Raw genomic sequence first — 20,166 nt, forward strand, 5'->3', positions numbered from 1 at the left:
TGTTTATGTGCATAAATTATGACCTGAATTACTTTTTACAGAGAATTAATTAATACCATTAAATTGCCTTCTGTTAAGGCTAATGGGGTTACTGGTTTATTGGACTGGAACCAATTTATACCCGTGTCTGTCTGGTGTGTTTGTATGTGCACAGTAATCGGTGTACTGTTGTCTTCATTTTGAATCATAAATCATCCTCGGTCCTAAATCAGCTGTTTTAAATCCTCCCACATTTAAGACCACTTTCTTCTGATTGGCTGCCCCTCAGCATCAGAGGGTTTGACGAGCAGGTGGGTGGGGCATCTGTACTGACAGTCAGAGACTGAGATGCAGGAGATAAACTGAGTGTTTCACAGAGTCTGCTGGACTAAGACACGTAGGACAGAAAGTAAGAATAATAAAGAAAATAAGTTCTACTTACAGATGTGTTTGGTTGCAGACTGCTTAACTGTTTAAACTAGAAGATTTATTGTAAATATGGGATAAATACATTAGTGTATTCTGGCTGCTATCAGTGGGTCTGAAACCCCCCACACATGCCTGCTGTGTTCTTTACTGTGATTTTTTTCGTCTGACACATTGACCGTCCTCTGCAGGAGGAAGAAGCCGGCCGTATAAAACTCAAATGTTCCTGCTGGTTTAAACTGTTAAAGTTGACATTTTGAAGATAAGAGGATTCCTCCTGACAAACAGCATGCACATGCAGATAACAGTCTGCTCGGTGTTCTTTTAACCGCAAAGACAACACGAAAAATGTTTACATGCATGTACGCTGAGTAAGAGTTGAATGTCAGAGAGATAAATGAACAGGTGAAGAACAATAAGAAGAAGAGACGAAAAAAAAGGAAAGATGGGAGGGCGGACAGAGCAGGTGGGAGGGAGAAGCAGAGGAGGAGGAAAGAGGCATCGTGGAGGGGAAAATTAATTGCCCGCTGCAGGTTATTGGCTGGCTGCACCGCCACGGAGGCTGCTGTTGTTCCAGCGTGGGGAGGATGCTGCAGAAGAAGAGAGCGCGGCGAGCAGAGAGCTGCAGATCTCTGCTGATTCCTGATGCACCGCCGGCTCCTTTTCATCCGTCTGTAGAGAGCCACGGCCGCTCAGACTGGGAGGGAAACGCCACAAATCTGTTTTAATTTGGAAGAAAGCAGAAGGAAGACGAGCAGGTGGGGACACAAGTGTGCCGGTTTTACCCACTTCAGGATCACCTTCTGTGGGAGGAGAAGGCGACTGATTCCCCGGGGAAATCAAGGAGTGGACGGTTCCCAAAACATCTGGAAAGGTGCAGCTGGAAATATTCTTTAAATGAGATTTAAAATGAAATCACTTTGGCTAAATCCTGTTTAGATTTGCTTTTTCTTCCAGGGGGGGCTTTGGAGTTTCTGAATTTTACTTCTTCTTGTAAAGCTGAACTTAAAAAATCATCTTCTTATCCATCTGCAGTTTCAATTCCTAAATATTTTATCTATGAAAGTCTTATTTTCTGATATTCCAGTGCAGTAAATTGTCTTTTATAACTGGGATGCTTTAACAAAGCTGAGATGAAACATTCTTCATGATCTTATTTGATCGACTGATTATTTTCTCGATTTCTCCCAGAATGTCAGAGTCGGTAGTTTTGCATGACTGAACTTCAGGTTTTGATCCTTCAAGTTAAAGACAGATCCACAAATCCACAAATCTTGCAATTTGACAAACTGAGCCTGAACATTGTTGGTAAATTTTATTCAGTGTTTACTGATTTACTGTTGATTTATTCAGTGATTTCCAAATCACGCTTTCTGCCTTGAAAAAAAAATCCCCACCATTTAAAATCTTTTATGGTCGATCTGCATTCCTGCTCTCACCAACAGCTGTGAGCTGATGAGCAGTGAGTGGTCTCATGTCGTGGATAAACCTCTTCTTAGGTAAAATACTTTGTAGCAACATTAGTATGAAATGTCAGCGTTAGCTGCTGTTCATCTGCAAACCACTTTGGAACCCACCCCCACCCTTTCACACTGTCTGACTGAATCGGTGTCATATCTGATGTTTGGCTTTCTGAGGTTAGAGTGAAATGAAAGGGCGGGGTGTCAGAACAGAGCTATACCTACAAATGCTGCGAGAAAACAGGATTGTGGTTGTTTTGTGACAGTTTTCTGCTTTAACAGTCCGATCGCACAGATTTACCTTTCAGTTCGATTTGAAGTTTAAAGGTTGACATATTTTCACTGGATTGATTCCTGATAATAACTGACAGGATGAGCATGTCTGTGGGTCTGAAAGGTCAGCTGCACTGATAATCTCTCGCAGGGCAAAAAACTCAATGACATTCGAACAAAAACAAAAAGCTTAAAATGGAAAAGATTAAAAGATTTTGAGCAGCGAGATCAGCTTTTGGCTGCAGACATGTGAGTCTATTCGCTGCTCTGAGCAGAAGGACAAAGAACAAATTCAGAGAAATTCAGAGAAATGAGCAAAAACCAAGCCTGTGTGTGTTCATGTGCTCATTCAAGAACCTCTTTCTCTCTGTTTTTCTGCATCTCTGTGTCCAGGAGCGAGACTAAGCCGGATTTAACCTCTGTAGAGAAATGACGGAGCAGCAGAGGAAATCAAAGGATGAAAGAATAGAGGAGGAGAAAGGAGAGAAGGCCGGTACTCTCAGGGTCTAGCTCCTCTCAGAAAACCTGCCGGCTGCTCCTGGAGGAGGATTTTTTGGGGAGATTACGCGGAGATAAAGTCAGCTTCATGGCAGACAGAGGGCGACTGTTTGAGGCTGAAGTTTGCTGAAACAAAGCCGGTCTTCACCTGTGTGGATTATCTCACCTGGAGGAGGATTTTTGGGGATTGAGGAGTTCACAAATTGATTTTTCTTTCTGGTTGACAAAGATTTAAAGATACTTGGAATTCAGTGTGGTGACCTAAACACTGGAAATTTCATCGACTGAGGAAAATAATTCGTGTAATTTTCTGTTTAGTGGCACATTTGGAAAATACAGATCCAGCAGCCTTGGGTCATTTGCTGAATTAGACGCACGTAACTGAAAAACAAAGTGTCAAAAAGGGATTTTGAGAAATTCCCAGAATAGCGTCTCTCCATTTAAACGCCTTTCACGCTGCAGTTTTTCTCTCCCTCTGTTTGTTTCCTGTGAACACACTTTTTTAATCCTCTCTCTTTGTCTGGGTGCATGTCTTTTGCTCCTTTTCCCTCTGAGACGTCTGACAGGAATCCTGTGCTGGATCAGGGTGCATAAAACAGGTGCTGATGACAGATAACAGGTGCAGAGAGGCGCAGGTAGACTCTGATAAAGCCAGATAACTGATGCTCGGTGACAGAAGCAGCAGGTGATACAGGCTGAATGTGCTTCTGCAGAGAGTCGATCCTGTCTGTCATCTTTCTGCAGGCTAATCGAGGACCGTCTGTGGGCGAGGTGGGCGGTGATAAAACCGGAGGGAGACGCTGTTCTCTGCAAAAAACCAACATGCAAAAGGAGAAAAGTTAAACAGCCCCGAGCAGCAAGTGAGCAATAAATCTTTACTTAGAATGAAAAAGTGAAGGAAAAGATTCAGAAACTGCAAAGCGCTGATTTATAAAACAACCTTTTACACAGAAACATGCAGGCACAGGAAACACCTGTCAGTAAATATTCATCATCAGATCATTTTGGAGCTCACAGGTTTGTCTTTGAAGAAACTTCAGCTCTTTAACACAATAAAATAGTTTGCAAAACTAAATGTGCTTCGAGACTTTGCAGCTAAATTTAGATTTTCTGAGGGAGGAACAGCAAAAAGGACTGAAATCAGGCTCAAGGAGGAAACAACATGTGATATTCAACTGGATATTAAAACACACAGACATAAACTGAGAGACGCAAAGTGCACGTGGCAGAGACCGATGTGAGCCGTTAGTGAACCAGCAGGAAATGTATTTTTAAACTTTATAGTAGACACACAAAAGTGGCCAAAAGTGCACAAAAATGACAGATTTACTGATATAATATGGGAGCATTTTCCATCTGCACACATCAAAGCTGAGTGCAAACGTAACACTTTAGATGGAAACGCTGGATTCAGAGAGGAGAGGCTGAAATGTGGAGTCACTGCTAAAAGCACAAATGCTGCTTCTCCTTTCTGACCCTACAAACGCATCATTAATGCCACAGTGCTCAAAGCATTCAGCTCTAAACACAACCAACCTTTCAAAAAACACAAACGCACAAACTTTGATACGTAAAGTAAAAAACAAATCTCTTGTTTGGTTTGTTAGGTGAGCGGTTTGGGTATAAAACCACATTTTAAAGTTGAAACAGTAGAAACAGATGCTGGCGGTTTCAAAAGAAAAAGAAAGTTCTTTTACTTCTGCACAGACACGATCAGCTCGACTTTTGGACAATGTTTACAGAGGAGCCGCAGGCTTCTTATTTCTTGTGGTGATTCAAACCCTCAGATGAATTATTGAGAGCTCTTGATCCTCTCTCATCAAGAAACGGTTCCAATCTTTTATTGAAGCTCTTGGCGTTTTTACAATATTTCAAAATTTCTGACACAAGCCAGCAGCCTGTTAGAGTCAGATTGGGGGAGAAGGAACGTCGCTCTAAACGCTCACTGATGTTCACATGAATTATTGAAGCGAACTGAAAACAGTTTACAACCGGGAGAAGAGTTCTTTTCTTCAGTTCTTATTAACCGTCACAGGCCTCAATTCCAAACGCACCTCAGGAGACACACAAACTAACATTTAGCTGGAGAGTTTGTGTTTGATTAGAGGCTCAGATTTAACCCATTTTGGAAAAGCAGGAAAAAGAATTTTTTAAGCTAAGAACCTTTTCCTTCCTGTTTGCAGGAACACACACTTTATTTAACCAAACCAACAGAGATCACACAAACGTCATCCTTCACTGAGTTTGAAGTTTGTCGTCTATAAACTTTCAGCTGTTACATTTACTCTAAACAGAAGCTGAAAACACACAATTTGCAGTCACTTTCTTCTCCATCAGCTTTCCTGCGCTCATCATTTTTTAAAAGCACCACGATTTGGATCTATTCTGTTTTTATTCATCACTCTCGCAGAAGCTACCAAATTTATTCAAAACAGAGAGAGAAGCAATTTGTTTGGTCATAAAGATAAAATATTCAGTGCAAGAAAAAATCAAACCGTTTCTGCTGCAAACATCCAACAAAGTGAAGCTTAAGTTGATTTAAACTATTTGATATTTGCACTGAGACTACAGCTGAATGATGCTGTAAGCACACGTGTACACTCTCCCTGTGGGAGCCGTGAACCAGCACTCGGACTTCATCCTTCCATCAGGAGAGATTCAGCCGCTGTTCATTTTTGCTTAAACAAACTGAACTGATTTTTCATGTTAACAGTTTCAAGCACAAACCGGAGATCGCCTTCCTCGTCCTCCTCCTCCTCTTTCCCCCTGTAGGGCTGAAACAATCTACCGTGCATGAATAAAAATTAATTTTAATGAAAAGTGTCTCGCCTCCTCGCTGGCCGCAGGACGCCAGATAAAAGCTGTTTACTGCAAGGAGCAACAGAACGCAGCCTTTTTACGACAAAAACGGAGCCGAACGGCGTTTGTGCTGCTTTTGTCTTCGTTTCATCATTATTTCTGCTTGTGAGTGGGAAACAGTGAGAAACAGAGAAGTGGGTTTTACTTTTGTCTTTAGAGCAGAAAAGAGGACACGACGCAAACTCAGCTTGACTCTCAGCTGGGGTTTCCCTTTCTTGTCTTTGAAAGAGAACTTGTGACTTTGAGCTGATAAAAGGAGCTGCACATGTTTGGAGACACTTCTGGGGCTTCTCAGATGAAGTGGAAATCTCACTTTACTGTATAAAAACTACAAGTACCCTACTTTGGTGCATATTTGTCTAAAAACTGACTGAGTTTGAAGAACAAGCACAGATCTGCTATACAGCTTTTACCTGTTTGAAATAAATCAGCATAAATTTGAATCATTTTTTGATACATTTCTTGACAGATTTCCTCGCAGCCTTATGGTTAACACAAAGAACAAGAATAAAACTTTTTAGATACACGATCTTCATCACAGAATAAAGATTTCACTTCGTTTTGGCTCAAACCTGATGATTTGATATCAGTTTGGAACCTCATTTTAGGCCAACGGTCAGTGGGTGATTAAAAAAGGTTAAACAAGCAAGATCGCGAACACTGACCCGGACACATCAGATTTGGAGGTCAAAGGTCAGACAGACAAGCTGGATTATCGATACGGACTGGCAGCTGTTTCCTGAGGGACCTGCGGTGACAGAGAACAGACGACAGAGATTCAGATCAAGAGGACAGACAGACCGAGACGCCATCATGGGCTGCAACATGTGCGTGGTCAAACGTCCAGAGGAGCAGTACAGGATCATGTTCCAGGTAAGAAATCTGAGTGCTGGTGGCTGAAGCTTAAGCTGCTAAAAATGCTCAGTTTATTTTATGATGTAAGCATTTTTGAGGGGCAGCCAATCAGAAGAAAGTTAAAAAAGGACATCAGAATGGCTCATTTCAGATACGGATGTGTATCATCTGAACGGTGAAGCTTGCAAAGAAATACCAGTTATTAAAGAACTGAGGCAGAGCAAAAGTTTGGTGTTTGCCTTTGAACCGTGCAGTGGGATAAAGTCCAAAGATTAAAGAAGGAGATAAAAATAAATGCAGATGGATTTAGGATTCATGAGCGCTCACAGCCGAGAGGCGAGGTGGAGAATGTGAATTCATCAGCTTTGGTTTCGGAGAGAGAAACGAAGGTTGAGTAAAGACTGTGTGTTTGTGTGTGTTGATACAAAGCGTGGCACCATTCATCACTGCAGCTCGGTCCAGTTACTCTGTAAAGGTCGCGGTGTTATTCTGTCCAGTGGAGGCTGAAAGTCACGAGAGACTCAGCTTTCAGCGCGTTTGTGGAAACATAATCTGATTCTGTCCTTGTAATTTGCTTTTTTAGCATTTCTCTCAAATGAATCCTAATTCTGTTGGCACTTCATTGATCATGTTATGAGGATTATTTATTTTTCAGGAATGAAACAACCAGTTCATGACTCCAGATTTACCTCACAAGACAGCTGAATTTTATTACAGTTTAAAAGATAAATGAAACCTCTGATGTTTTCCATTCACAAAGACTCTTTTCAAACTTTAACATTACAGTTTTGGTTGCTGTTTTCTTGGGCGTATTTGGGTTGTCTGACGATAGCTAAAACAACTGGCAAGAAGTACTCATGAAACAAACAGACATACTAATAATGGGAATTTCACTCACCATAACTCCATAGCAGCACATATTGTTTTTATATAATTGCATAATAAACAGCACAAAGTCCAGTTTATTACAAGTTTACAATGATACGATAACCAGTGTAAATGACATTGAAGAGTCCTAAGAATAAAAGCAAAATAAAATAAAATGGGTAAGTTTCTTTAGACCTGACTCCTGATGAACAGGATATTGTGAGTTCAATAGTTTTCCAGAGGAACGAGCTGTATTGAAGTAAATGTTTGTTGTCTGTGGTTCTAAGTCATGACTGGAGCTGTCCATGGTGCTGATTCGGTTAGAAAGACTTGTTGTCTGTGGTTCTATGACTGGAGCTGTCCATGGTGCTGAAACGAGTCAGACTTTTCTTCTTACATCACTGCTCCTACATCTGTCTCATTTTAGTCAAGCAGGTTTGTTGTACTTTGTAAAGTCCAGTTTATATACTGCCTATCTTTATTCTTACCTTATACAGAGTGCTTAAAACTACAAAGCATAATAAAACAATGAAATACGTAATATGTAATTTAAAATATGTACTGAAAGGATTTCGTTGGCAAAAGATTAGATTCTGGGTGAAAACTTCATTAACTTGTTGTTGTGCTCATTCAGTGATGAAAGAATTTAATATTTACATAAACTTAGCTTTTACTTTCCAACTTTGAGAACTGTATAGAGTCAAATACCAACAAGCTATGAACAAGTGTTTAGGAGTGAGTAGCTCTACTGAACTGCACTGTATTATTCAAAGAGTTGTTTCTTTTACTTAGCTAGCTAACAGGGTAAACGTCAGAGTGAACATAACTGGCTCCTTTGAACACAGAGAGTTAAAGTGAGCATGTGTGAAAATGTTACACATGGAGCAGAGCTCAGTCAGAATGAATGAAGTCAGTGACACAACATGAAATATACATGAACACACGTGGTTACTGCAGCTGAAATTCTAATTGGTTAAAATAAGGCACACACACACACACACACACACACACACACACACACACACACACACACACACACACACACACACACACACACACACACACAGATAGAGAATAAATACTGAACAGGAACCTGAACTCAGGCACAAAATGTTTTACAAAGAGTAACTTAATTCATAATGTGGAGATTCAAATCAATTCAGTTATATGTATGGCACTAAATCACAACACCAGTCACCTCAAGGAGCTTTATATTGTACAGTATATCCTATAATAATAGATACAGAGAAAAACCCAACAATCATATGACCCCCTATGAGCAGCACTTTGGCAACAGTGGGAAGGAAAAACTCCCTTTTAACAGGAAGAAACCTCCGGCAGAACCAGGCTCAGGGAGGGGCGGGGCCATCTGCTGTGATTGGTTGGGGTGAGAGAAGGAAGACAGGATAAAGACATGCTGTGGAAGAGAGACAGAGGTTAATAACAGATATGATTCAATGCAGAGAGGTCTGTTAATACATAGTGAGTGAGAAAGGTGACTGGAAAGGAAAAACTCAATGCATCATGGGAATCCCCCGGCAGCCTACGTCTATTGCAGCATAACTAAGGGAGTGGACTTTCAAATACTCTAGGAACAACAAGTAGGCCTGCAGAGCGAGAACGAAGTGCTCTAATAGGGTGATATGGTACTACAAGGTCATTAAGATCAGATGGGCCCTGATTATTTAAGACCTTGTATGTGAGGAGCAGGATTTTGGATTCTGGATTTAACAGGAAGCCAAAACAGGAGAAATCTGCTCTCTTTCTAGTCCCTGTCAGGACTCTTGCTGCAGCATTTTGGATCAGCTGAAGGCTTTTCAGTGAGTTTTTAGGACATCCTGATAATAATGAATTACAGTCGTCCAGCCTGGAAGGAATAAATGCATGAACTAGTACATCCTACAATAATACAGGAAAAAGCCCAACAATCAAACAACCCCGTGTGAGTAAGCACTTGGCAAGAGTGGGAAGGAAAAACTCCCATTTTAAAGGAAGAACCAGTCCCTTCAGTTAAACTGAATAAGAATCTGTGCTGTTAGTTATAAACTGGCCATATGATTCTCATCTTTGTGAGAAACTAACATCACAGATTTCAAGATTAAATGCTGAAGGATTTCTCTCATACATATTTTTCATGTTACCATCATTAATCAGCGCAGGTGAGTTCACTGACGTAGTCACCGCCCTCTGTGGCAGATCCCTGTGGGTGGATGTGGGATTGTACTGCCAGACTCACCTCTACAGCACTGTGCGAAGGTCTGGGGTAGTTCCTGTGGAATAGAATAGAATAGAATAGAATAGAATAGAATAGAATAATCCTTTGGGGAAATTTGGTTGTATCAGCAGCAAAAACACACATATACAAACAGAACAGAAACACAATTTTTACATATTTACATCATGGACAATAGTTACCAAAACAGTACTGTACAGTTATTACAATTAGAGTACAGATAGGTGGCAAACCCAGGTTGTAGAGTGCAAACAGAGCAGGATACTGAACGGTGTTTAAATAGTTTAATGAATAATTAGAAAAGTGCAGATTGTGTGATTGCATCTGTGGATTAAAAAGTAGACATGTGACTTCCAGTAAGTTAGTGTATATAAACTGAGAAAAGTAATGTGCAAGTTCTAACAGCAGAAGTTGTTACAGCACTGATGTCAACATCTATGTTTGTTGGGAGCAGTTTTGATTGTACAGTCTGACAGCTGCAGGGAGGAAGGACTAGCAGGCTTGGATGGCAAAGGATGTCCTCTAACATCAAGGAGATCACACTACTCAGCCTCCCTGGAAAAGTGTGCACCGTGTACTGTTACTTGTTCTTGAGTGGAGGGAGAGAGAAGCAGAAAGAACAAAGTTGTTGATTTACTGGCAGATCTGCTTCTGTGTGTGTGAGGTGTGTGTGGTAAAGTGAAGAACAAGATAAAGGATTTAAGTGGCTGGATGAACGTCCTCCACTTAGAAGCTCGGTGATTCGGGAGGAGCTAAGAGTAGAGCTGCTCCTCCTCTGCACTGAAAGGACCAGCTGAGCTGTGGACTCTGATGAGGATGCATGAGGTGTTTTTGGACATGTCCAGATACAGGACATGCTGCAGAGATTACAGCTCATTTGTGGCTTGGAAATACCCACCGAGCAAAGTAACGTCAGAGTGACATCTTTAATAAGTCATTTTTGGATGTACAATTTTGGTCCTCTGAAGGGTTTGTTCTCTAAGGCCTGACGACGCCTTTTTTTCAACATCTACTGAACATCGAGTGCTGACGTCTGTAGGACCTCCGTGTACAGGCTGTTTATAGTCCAAATGTGGTCGATGAGGACGTCTTTTATACTGCTTCTATAGACTCTATATGTTTCCAGAAGGTGGAGGAAACGTGTTCTGTAGACAAACAGTTATGTGTGAAGGAATGCAGAGTGATCAGCCTGCATGGTGGGTTTGGAGCAGAAATGTCTCCAGCTTCTCACAGGCAGTTTCAAAATGCGATGAGATGATTTGTTATGCACAGGTCTCTAATTTCACAGATGACACCACACTGACACCACACGGCCAGCAGACACAGGCTCCCTCTCTGTGGCACACAGGCCTGTTTATCAGGGCATCCACACAGTTCTAATGGAGGTAAATATTTTACAGCAGTGAGTCTGAATCTTTGGTCATAAAGCAGCAGCTCGGCTTCTGTTGCTGTATTAAACTTTATATTGTGGTAGCAATGTTCACAGAGTCACAGTAAGACCTGACTGACTTCTCTCTCTGTCTGTCACACACACACACACACACACACACACACACACACACACACACACACACACACACACACACACACACACACACACACACACACACACACACACACACACACACGCACAAACTCCTCTGAGGGTTGTGCTTTCCTGCCGTCTCGATGATTGTTAGACATCATTGCTGCCTCCACTAGGTCACCTTAGGAGAAACACACAGACACACACCTGGGATTCACATTCATTATAGAACAGTGTTGGCCTGATTGATCTGAGCTCTCAGGGAGTTACAAGACTTCTGCAACCCCCAACACACACACACACACACACACACACACACACACACACACACACACACACACACACACACACACACACACACACACAGGCCCACCTTCCTGTGTTATACACCTTCCCCATCCGAATAAAGTGTTTTTGTTCATGATCCGGTCTTGGTGGAGTGATCACGGTCGAATCTTTTTTTCGTTCTTCTTAGAACAAAACTAAACATCCAGTTTGCTAAAGAAATGAGGTGGGACCCAGCTGTAGCTTTATTCATGTGTTTAAAATGAAGAAACGACCGTTCTGGCCAACAGCAACCTCAGACTGAAAATTGTCTTCGTTATTACATCAGAGAAAAATGATCACAAGTTGTTGTACAGAGATGAAACCACCTCTGTGTTTTTATTGTCCGTTCATCTGTCAGCTCACTTGTTTGTTCTCCCTGCTGCACACTCATGGATTTAGGTTTACAGATGTGCTCAAAATGACCTGCTTTAGTTTAAATCAATCGTTGGGAAGGTGATTTAAAGATTCCTCGATGGTCTAATTTGATGCCACAGATGCTGGAGAACATTATTCTTGTTTATTATTATTATTCTTGTTCCTCTTTCTTGTGTTCTGTTTTTGGTTTTCCATTTTGTTCACAAATTTAATTTCAAAATGTTTTTTTTTTTTACTTGAGCCACAGTGAGTGTGTCAGGAGAAATTATAATCAGAAGCTCTGTTATTTCAGTGTCACTTTTTCTTTCTTTCTTTCTAAACATCATTTATGGGACAGTGGGACAACTTGGACAACTGTCCTTTACATCCTGTTTTTAAAAGCTGTCCTTTCAGGCTTCCTCTTTGGACAAAATTGTTTCAGTTTCTTCCGTCCAACTTTCTCCTTTTTTCGTGCCTTAGAGGTCTCGGCTTCTCTCTGAAACATCATCACCACTTCCTCCACTTCAGCTGGAGGTAAATGTGTTTCCTATGTAGAGAAATGGGAGCATGGCAGTATGCAGAAGGCTGTTGGTTCATAATGAGTCTCATTTACTAGCCGGCTCATGGTGGTGAGAACAAAACAGGCCGGTCCACATGATTCAAGAGTCTGATGGCAATTTTGTGTTTGCACTTGTTTCTTTGTGCAGGGAAACGATGTTTGCACACACGTCAGTGAATGATTGTTTCAGACGTCTTGTGGCTATTTTCTGATGCAGCTTTGAAAAATGAAGCTCAGGTGCCAGCTTCATTTTAGAGAGAAGAGGCTTCCTCCTGCAACCCTTCCATACAAGCCACATTTGTTCAGTCTGTTTCTTACCATACTGTCATGACCTTTAACCTTTAACATGCTAACTGTGGCTTGTAGAGATGGAGCTCTTGGTTTTGTTGTTTCTGTTTTAGCTCCGCAGAGTCTGACCTTGGGGTTAATTTCAATTTACTGACTGTAACTTTAAATTAAAATCATTAAAGTCTGTTGGTGCTGGCCAAACCTCACTGATACAACACTAACAAGTAATCTCAAGGTCAAAGGGTCTCTTCCAGAAGCAACCGTGAGAGTTTGGAGCCTTTAATTAAATGATTATTTAAACCAAAGTCCCGTCTCCTACCTGGGCTATAAAAGCACTAACACTGGAATCCAGTCTGTTAGTGATGTTTCCTGTTCCACGTGCACATTCTTTGTTCTTACAGTCGTCTTTGTCAACTCCTGAGATTTAAATTGAATCCAATGAGGTCTTCAGTAAATTAATCCCCATTTCATACAAATACTTGCTGTGTAGCATTTACTGTAACCAAGCGATTAGGTCAGCATCCTGCTTTGATTTATTGTCTGCATTTCACTTCCTGGTTTCATTTCAACTGCTTCAAGTTTATATTTGTACTTTGATGTTTTTCTCTTTTGTGGAAGGAATCCATTTGTACCCCAAATGCGAATGGGTGTTTGATTTGTCGATTAGTCATGCCTGCCAGCCACAGCCTCTGGTTTGTCCAACACTGCCTCCGAACATTTGAACGGCCCTCTCGTGGCTTCAGGCTCCATCTGTCTGTCTGAAGCTAAACGACTGCCAGAAAGAAAAAAACCCTCAAAGTCTGAATGAAAATCAAACGTCCAGATTCAAACTGAGCAAATCAAAGAAGGTGTGTAAGTGTGTGTTACCGTCAGGGCTTGGCAGAGCTGTACAGGTGTGTGTGCTGAAGCTGGCGGCTGTTATTCTGATTTCTTTTTGATTTCATTTGATTTCCTCGATGCCCGGCCTGTCAGGAAACCACACAGCGAGTCCTTCCACACTCACAGTTGGATGAAGATGCACATAAATACACATAAATGCACATAAATGCACATAAATGCACACTGCCTTCTTTTGTTCTCTCTCAGTTCCATGTCTCTTTACATCTGTTACTGTATTGGCTTTGCTTCACTTTAGAGTAGAATAGAATAGAATAGAATTCAACTTTGTTGTCATTGCACATGCACAGGTACAGGGCAACGAAATGCAGTTTGCATCCATCCAGAAGTGCTTTAGTGATATAGATATATTACAATATATATTAGCAATAATATAGATATGTGAGTATATTACAGAAATGGGTCTATTATGGTATGTTATAATGTACACGGTATGAAGTATGTTGTGAATATTCTATAACTATAAGTATGTACAGGCTGTAGTGAGTACAAGCTATGTACAGGCTATGTACAGGCTATAAATATGAAAAACTATACAGAATATGAAATAAATAACTTTACAGAATCTGGGATATACAGCTATACAGAAATGGGAACTATGCAAGTTGTAAACAGTTGTAGGATTAAAGATTATCGAATGTACAGAATGATTATTTACACAGAGCTATACAGTAGTGCAGTTAAGATAAGTGAGGGTGTAGATAGTTTCTACAGAGGCTATATAAAGTGCTGGTGGTTGTGAGTGGTGGTTCAGTCCATGTTATTATTGTGTGTTTGAGGGTACAGTTGTCCATTGTGGGTCTGTGTATGTTCAGTCCATGAGTTTAACGTGGGTCAGATGTCAGGAGGCAGAGTTCAGGAGTCTGACAGCTGTGGGGAAGAAGCTGTTCCGGTACCTGGTGGTCTTAGTCCGGAGGCTCCTGTAGCGCCTCCCAGAGGGCAGGAGGGTGAAGAGTCCATGTGATGGGTGACTGGGGTCTTTGATGATTTTCCCAGCCCTTTTCAGACACCGCTTCCTGTAGATGTCTTTTATGGCAGGAAGTGGTGCTCCGGCGATGCGCTGGGCAGTTTTCACGACCCTCTGCAACGCCTTCCGGTCCGAGGCAGAGCAGTTCCCGTGCCAGACTGTTATACAGTTGGTCAGGATGCTCTCGATGGTGCAACGATAGAAGTTCACCAGGGTGTCTGAGGACAGGTGGTTCTTCCTCAGAGTCCTCAAGAAGAAGAGGCGCTGGTGAGCCTTCTTGACCAGCTTGGAGCAGTTGGTCGTCCAGGTGAGATCCTCGGAGATGTGGACTCCCAGGACTCCACTTTAAATGCGTGTTTGACTAATTTCTTCACTTCCTGTTGACTAATTTTATTTTTGAATTGATCTCCAGACACGTTTTTTTTCCTCCCCCCTTTCTGGAACATCCCCACCCTCTCTTCTCCAACAACCTCTCAGCCTGCTTGCTTCTATAGTAACCCTGTCTTAAGTTGCCGCACATACAAAACACTAGAACTTGTTCTGTTTGTGTAGACACACAAGATTGATGCTGTCCCCTTATAAGAAACTCTGCAGTTGTGGAATAGGAAGGTTTTACTCGAGCAGCCAGGAGAGGGTTTTAGTGGGACAGTTTAGTTTGTGACAATGAATACATGCATAACAGTGACAATGAATTTGTTGTGTGGGTAAAAACAACAGTAGTTTGTGGATGGACGTCTGTGGGTGTATGACACAGACGAACTGCTTACTTACAATGCAGATGCTCAAACTGAAACCAGCTGCATAACTCACATTAAGCTTTTGCTTGTTCTTTGGATCAGAAATACTTCATGTTATCATAAATACGTTGGCTACAGTCGAAACTTCAGACATGCAGTTATGAGTCTTAGAGAGTTTAACATGGAAGTCGACCCAAAGAAGAAATTCATTTCAAGCAGGAGGGGCTCTTAGATTTATTTCTTTTATTTTAAGAGTAATTAATTATTACATTAATTATATATATATATTAAACTAAACTTACCAACAGATAATTATTTAAAGGACAGAATCTCCCCGTGCTTACAACCACAACTCATCATGCTTTCTAGCAACAACCGGAGAAAAGTGCCAAAAAATTACATCTTGCATTTACAAACTCTGTAGTAGTGCTAATATTACACACTGATCATTTTGATACACTTGCATAAAACTGTAACTGCTTTAAAAAACAGCAACAAAACAAACAGAAAAATCTATTGAAGATTCTTCAGTTCTCATGATTTTTATTAGACTCTCTGTCCTGATAAATGCATTTAGAGGTGCTGCCTCCTTCATCTGATACAGTGGCTGCACTCATGCATTACTGCCAGAAACAGCAGCAGCCAGTTATCTGCAGCTCTCTCTGTGTGGGTCTCTATTGGTGTGCACATATTACAGGAAAGCCTCGTTCTCTGAGTCAGGAACTGATAAAAGCTCTTATTTCCCACGCTTCAAAACTGAAAGCACCAGATTCCTGTGGCAAAAGAAAAGGTCTGAAATTAAAACTAGTGCATGTAGTAAAACGTATGTATCTAATCTGTTCTCAGTCTCTGTTTTTCCATGAAGTCGTCCTCCACCTTCCTCGTGCTTGTCTCTTAGATGTAATCTCTACCACCGTCCTCCCTCCTGCTCTTTCTCCCCCCTTCATTCCCCAGTAACCCCACTGCCTCTCCATCTCTGTCGCCTCCTCCACTCACTTCACTGTCAGATTTGTCTCAATGGGATGCTGTTGCCACGGTAACCAGGGTCATTAGGAAAGCTGTATTTATGCTTTCTCACACTGGAGTTGGCAGATCTGGTGTAATGAACACACGTGCATGCATGCGCACGCGCGCACACACACACACACACACACACACACACACACACACACACACACACACACACACACACACACACACAGCTGCTTTTATAACACACAGAGAAGAAGAAGGCGAGGTGAAAGATCCACAGACATGTGCCGTTAAAACATTTGTTCAGCAGATCAGAGAATCAATCAAAACACAAAAAGAGGAGAAGAAAACAGCTGATGATGATTTTAAACACATTCATCTATTTTTTAGCTTCAATCTTACATTTTTATCATTTCTGCTCTTCTTCCACCAAAATGAGCCACGTTACATCCGTCTGTTCAATTCAGTTTTATTTATGTGATGCCAAATCATAACAGGAGTCACCACAAAGCGCTCAATATTGTAAGATAAATCTCCCACAATGATAACCCCAACGATCAGACTTTGTACTTCGGTGACAGTAGGAAGGAAAACCTCCCTTTTAACAGGAAAAAGCTCTGGCAGGAGCAGGCTCAGGGAGGGCAGCTGCTTCCTGTCTTTATGCTAAGCTGTTCATAAACAGCTCTCTAAAAGAATACTGGAGATAATTTGTGTGAATTTCAGGGGCGACGACACCTCCTGGTTCTCTGTGTATATTTGCCTTCGTACACTACAAGCTGTTTGGTCTCAGTTTATTGAAAGTTAGATAGAAATCAGTTAAATATAGACAAAGAGTTCTGGGATGGATGTGCTTGTGAATGGGTGAACGAGACGTGCTGTAGTGCTGGAGCCCAAAGCTAAACACACACCGACTAAACAAAGTAAAAACAAAGCCTAACTGTTCAGCCCACAGGACACTTACACTGTCTGCTTTAACGCAATGAGCTCATCGGCCACTGGTGTTTCTTTTCTCTGTGGGACCGATTCTGCTGGTTTCTGAATGAAAAGAGTCAAATGTTCCAGTGATGTCGTTTGATCTTCTATCGTACTTTTGTGTCGCAGTGATAGAAATGCTTCACTGTCTGACTCTCAGTCATTTCAGAATAAAAAAGAAAATCCTCTTTTTTACATCAACGCGTTTACATGTTGCTCTTTATTCTTTATTATCTGAGAGTCGTCAAAACTGCATCAGTCTTAATGAGCTGCCGCCTCATTAGGCCTTCAGCAGCTGAAAGAAGCAACACTCCAGGGACCGAATCGGCCTGTTTGTGTTCAGCTGTGGATCTGAGAGGAGCACCAGGTGGTAACGTGTTGCTACCATTCCCATGCTGCACTGCTGCTGCACCGACAGGAAGTACTCATTGGAAAGAACTCAAGTCAGAGTTCAGAGTAGAAGACCGACTGATGAGCACTCGCTTCAGCAGCTGGAAGACTACATTTCAGAGGACTGAGCCAGCACCCAAACCTGGGTTTGATTAAATGCTCAGAAAATTAACGGCAAATTATTCTTGCCATTTGTCAGAGAAATAATTGGAAGGAGAGAATTTGAGCTCTGGGAAATTAAGGTATTTTCTTTCATAACATTTAATAAACAAAAAAAAATCACATTTTATTACAAATGTTAATTGTGGAGGCCTTAAATAATAAAACCCCTTTAAAGTATTACTTGTGTGACTGTTTCTCAGTTATTGTGTGTTGGCCTGGTGGGTCGGGGGGCGACACACACAAACTTTCATTACATCACATTTGTTTTTCTAAAGGTCTCAGAGTTGGTTTAAAAAACTACAAGGAGATAAAATGATCCCAGAACATCCCCAAAATTTCCACAGCAATGACCACAAAAAACCAACCACACAGAGATGCAAAACGTCAGTCAATAACACAATAACATGCTTATCTTCCACCAGCATGTATGGGACATGAAGCTGATTGGACAACTGAGCACAACAGGGAGTAAGATTTGGGTTTAATAGCGCTGGAAGGAAAAAAAAGAGAGATTATTTGTGCTGCGTCTGCCAAACAATCGTGAATGACTTGAGCTAGCACCTGTACTTATTTTGCGGAAACGTGTACTAAACAACTGAATTTAAGAACTTGGTAAAATCCGAGCTTGCCCACAAGGACTTGAGCTTCCTGGAAACTTTATGTTACGACATTCTGAAGGCAAGTAAATGATTCAAAAGCTCGATAAATGAGGTGTAAGAGCATCTTCTGCAGGGACCCTGGAAATGTGTTTACAGTATAGAGGGTGTGAAATGTGTCCACAAACACCATCACTGGCTCAACATGAGCGTTAAAGGGACGTTGTTGTCAGAATCCATTATCTGTAACGACGGCTCACATCATCAGAGAAGCCCCCGGGGGCTGAGGAGGGGGGTGGATGATGGCTTGGATCGGCATCGTGTTTACTGTGCAGTTATGAATCTTAAACACACAAGATGGAGGTAATCTATGTGTTAGTATTCAGATTATGTTATACAGTTAAACTCAGAGCAACAAAGCATCCATAACCAGCTGTCTTTATGCAGATATTAAACTCAGACAGTGCAGAAAGCTCTAAATCAAAGCTGTGAGGCTGGAAATGAAGAAAAACAAAGTTTTGCGTATCTGAAATGGATCTGTCAGAGACAGAGGCGGGAGCTGCTGGCATACCCCGTATGGAGCAGGTGTGGGTAGTTGGATAGGTTAAAATATCTCGTATCCGTCACTTTATGAAGGAACAGCTTTCACATGTTTTCCAAACACGTGAATGTTTCAAATTAAATGTAATCAAAATGTTCTTTTGTGTGACGGAGTCGGTCTGGCAGCTGCTGTAATTAGCCGAACCACCAACGAGGGGAAAAAGGTTTATGCACTCAGACTGTGGAGGTCCTGCGTACTCAGAATGCTTGAAACCTCCAGTAACCACAGGTTTTATAGAGGTCAGAGGTCAAATGTGATGTGATATCAGCATGCGAACTATAATGTGATACTTCGAGTCCCCATATACCAGTATCATTTCTTACATGTTGCCAGTACAGCAGATAGTTTTAAAGATTAAAGATTTTTCATGAAAGTTTGACCTTATTTGATCTTGAAGAAGAGGTCAGAGGTCAAAAGTGATACTTAGAATTTCTATTTAATGTAAATATAAGTAATACCATTATAAAATATGATTTCTTACTGTCACTTATTATCACTTTGACCTCCAGGTTAATCTATTCAACCTAAAGGAGAGGTCAGAGGTCAAATGTGACATGAGATTTTAAACGTTTACATGGTTCTTTCTGTATGTTGACAACACACAGAACACTTATAAATATCATAGTTTCTAGTTCTAAGGCCAATAAATCATCAAGTTGGATTTGAAGACGTCGGTTGATGTAACACAAAGATTCCTGTTAACATGACAAACATAATATTTTTCTGATGCTGCTCCAAATGTGAGTTGATCCTTTCAGTCTCTCATCTTAATAACAGAAAGAATGACGATGATGATGAAATGGCTTTTGTTTTTCTCCTTCGTGGAAACCGTACTGCCATTTTCTTTTCATCCATTTGGATGCTGACAAGTTTGAAAGTTTGTGGCTGATGTGTGTGTGATACAACCTTCTGACCAAGTTTGTTAGCATTAGCTGACAACACAGCAGCTAACCCCGTCCTCAAAATACAGAATTGTGTCCTCATAGGGCTGCATCAGGGTAAAACTCTGCCAAATCAAACATGTAAGGACACCATCATCATCATCATCATCATCATCATCATCATCATCATCATCATCATCATCATCATCATCATCATCATCATCATCATCATCATCCTAACTGTTGTAATAAAGGTTCTCATGAAACCACGCCTAAACGTGATGACCTTTATATGACTGCTGTGTGACTGCAGGAATGCAAAGTTGATAAAAGAAATGATTTTTAGGTCATGAATATTAAAACCCATCATTGCAGTAATGCATGTTTATGCGAGGGCAGTTTTATAGCAAGCAGTGTGGATTTACATAATGGGCACATGACTGAGAATCAGCAGAGATATGTTCTGTAATATGTGCCAGTGCCCATCA

At 41.2% G+C, this 20,166-nt stretch overlaps 1 protein-coding gene across 3 annotated transcripts in view; it reads left to right on the forward strand.

Moving 5' to 3' along the window:
* The first annotated feature begins 1,001 nt into the window (after positions 1-1,001).
* Positions 1,002-20,166, forward strand: part of LOC308407072 (PDZ domain-containing protein 4-like) — a 52,097-nt gene continuing 32,932 nt past the window's right edge. For all 3 annotated transcript variants that reach the window (XM_080898488.1, XM_080898490.1, XM_080898489.1), the window contains exons 1-2: positions 1,002-1,279; positions 2,532-6,368. In XM_080898488.1, the coding sequence (XP_080754614.1) occupies positions 6,309-6,368 (60 nt within the window). In that variant the 5' untranslated portion in view covers positions 1,002-1,279; positions 2,532-6,308. The remainder of the gene's footprint in view (positions 1,280-2,531; positions 6,369-20,166) is intronic.

This window comes from Rhamphochromis sp. 'chilingali' (assembly GCF_963969265.1).
Source record: "Rhamphochromis sp. 'chilingali' genome assembly, chromosome: 12".
Lineage (NCBI taxonomy): Eukaryota > Metazoa > Chordata > Actinopteri > Cichliformes > Cichlidae > Rhamphochromis > Rhamphochromis sp. 'chilingali'.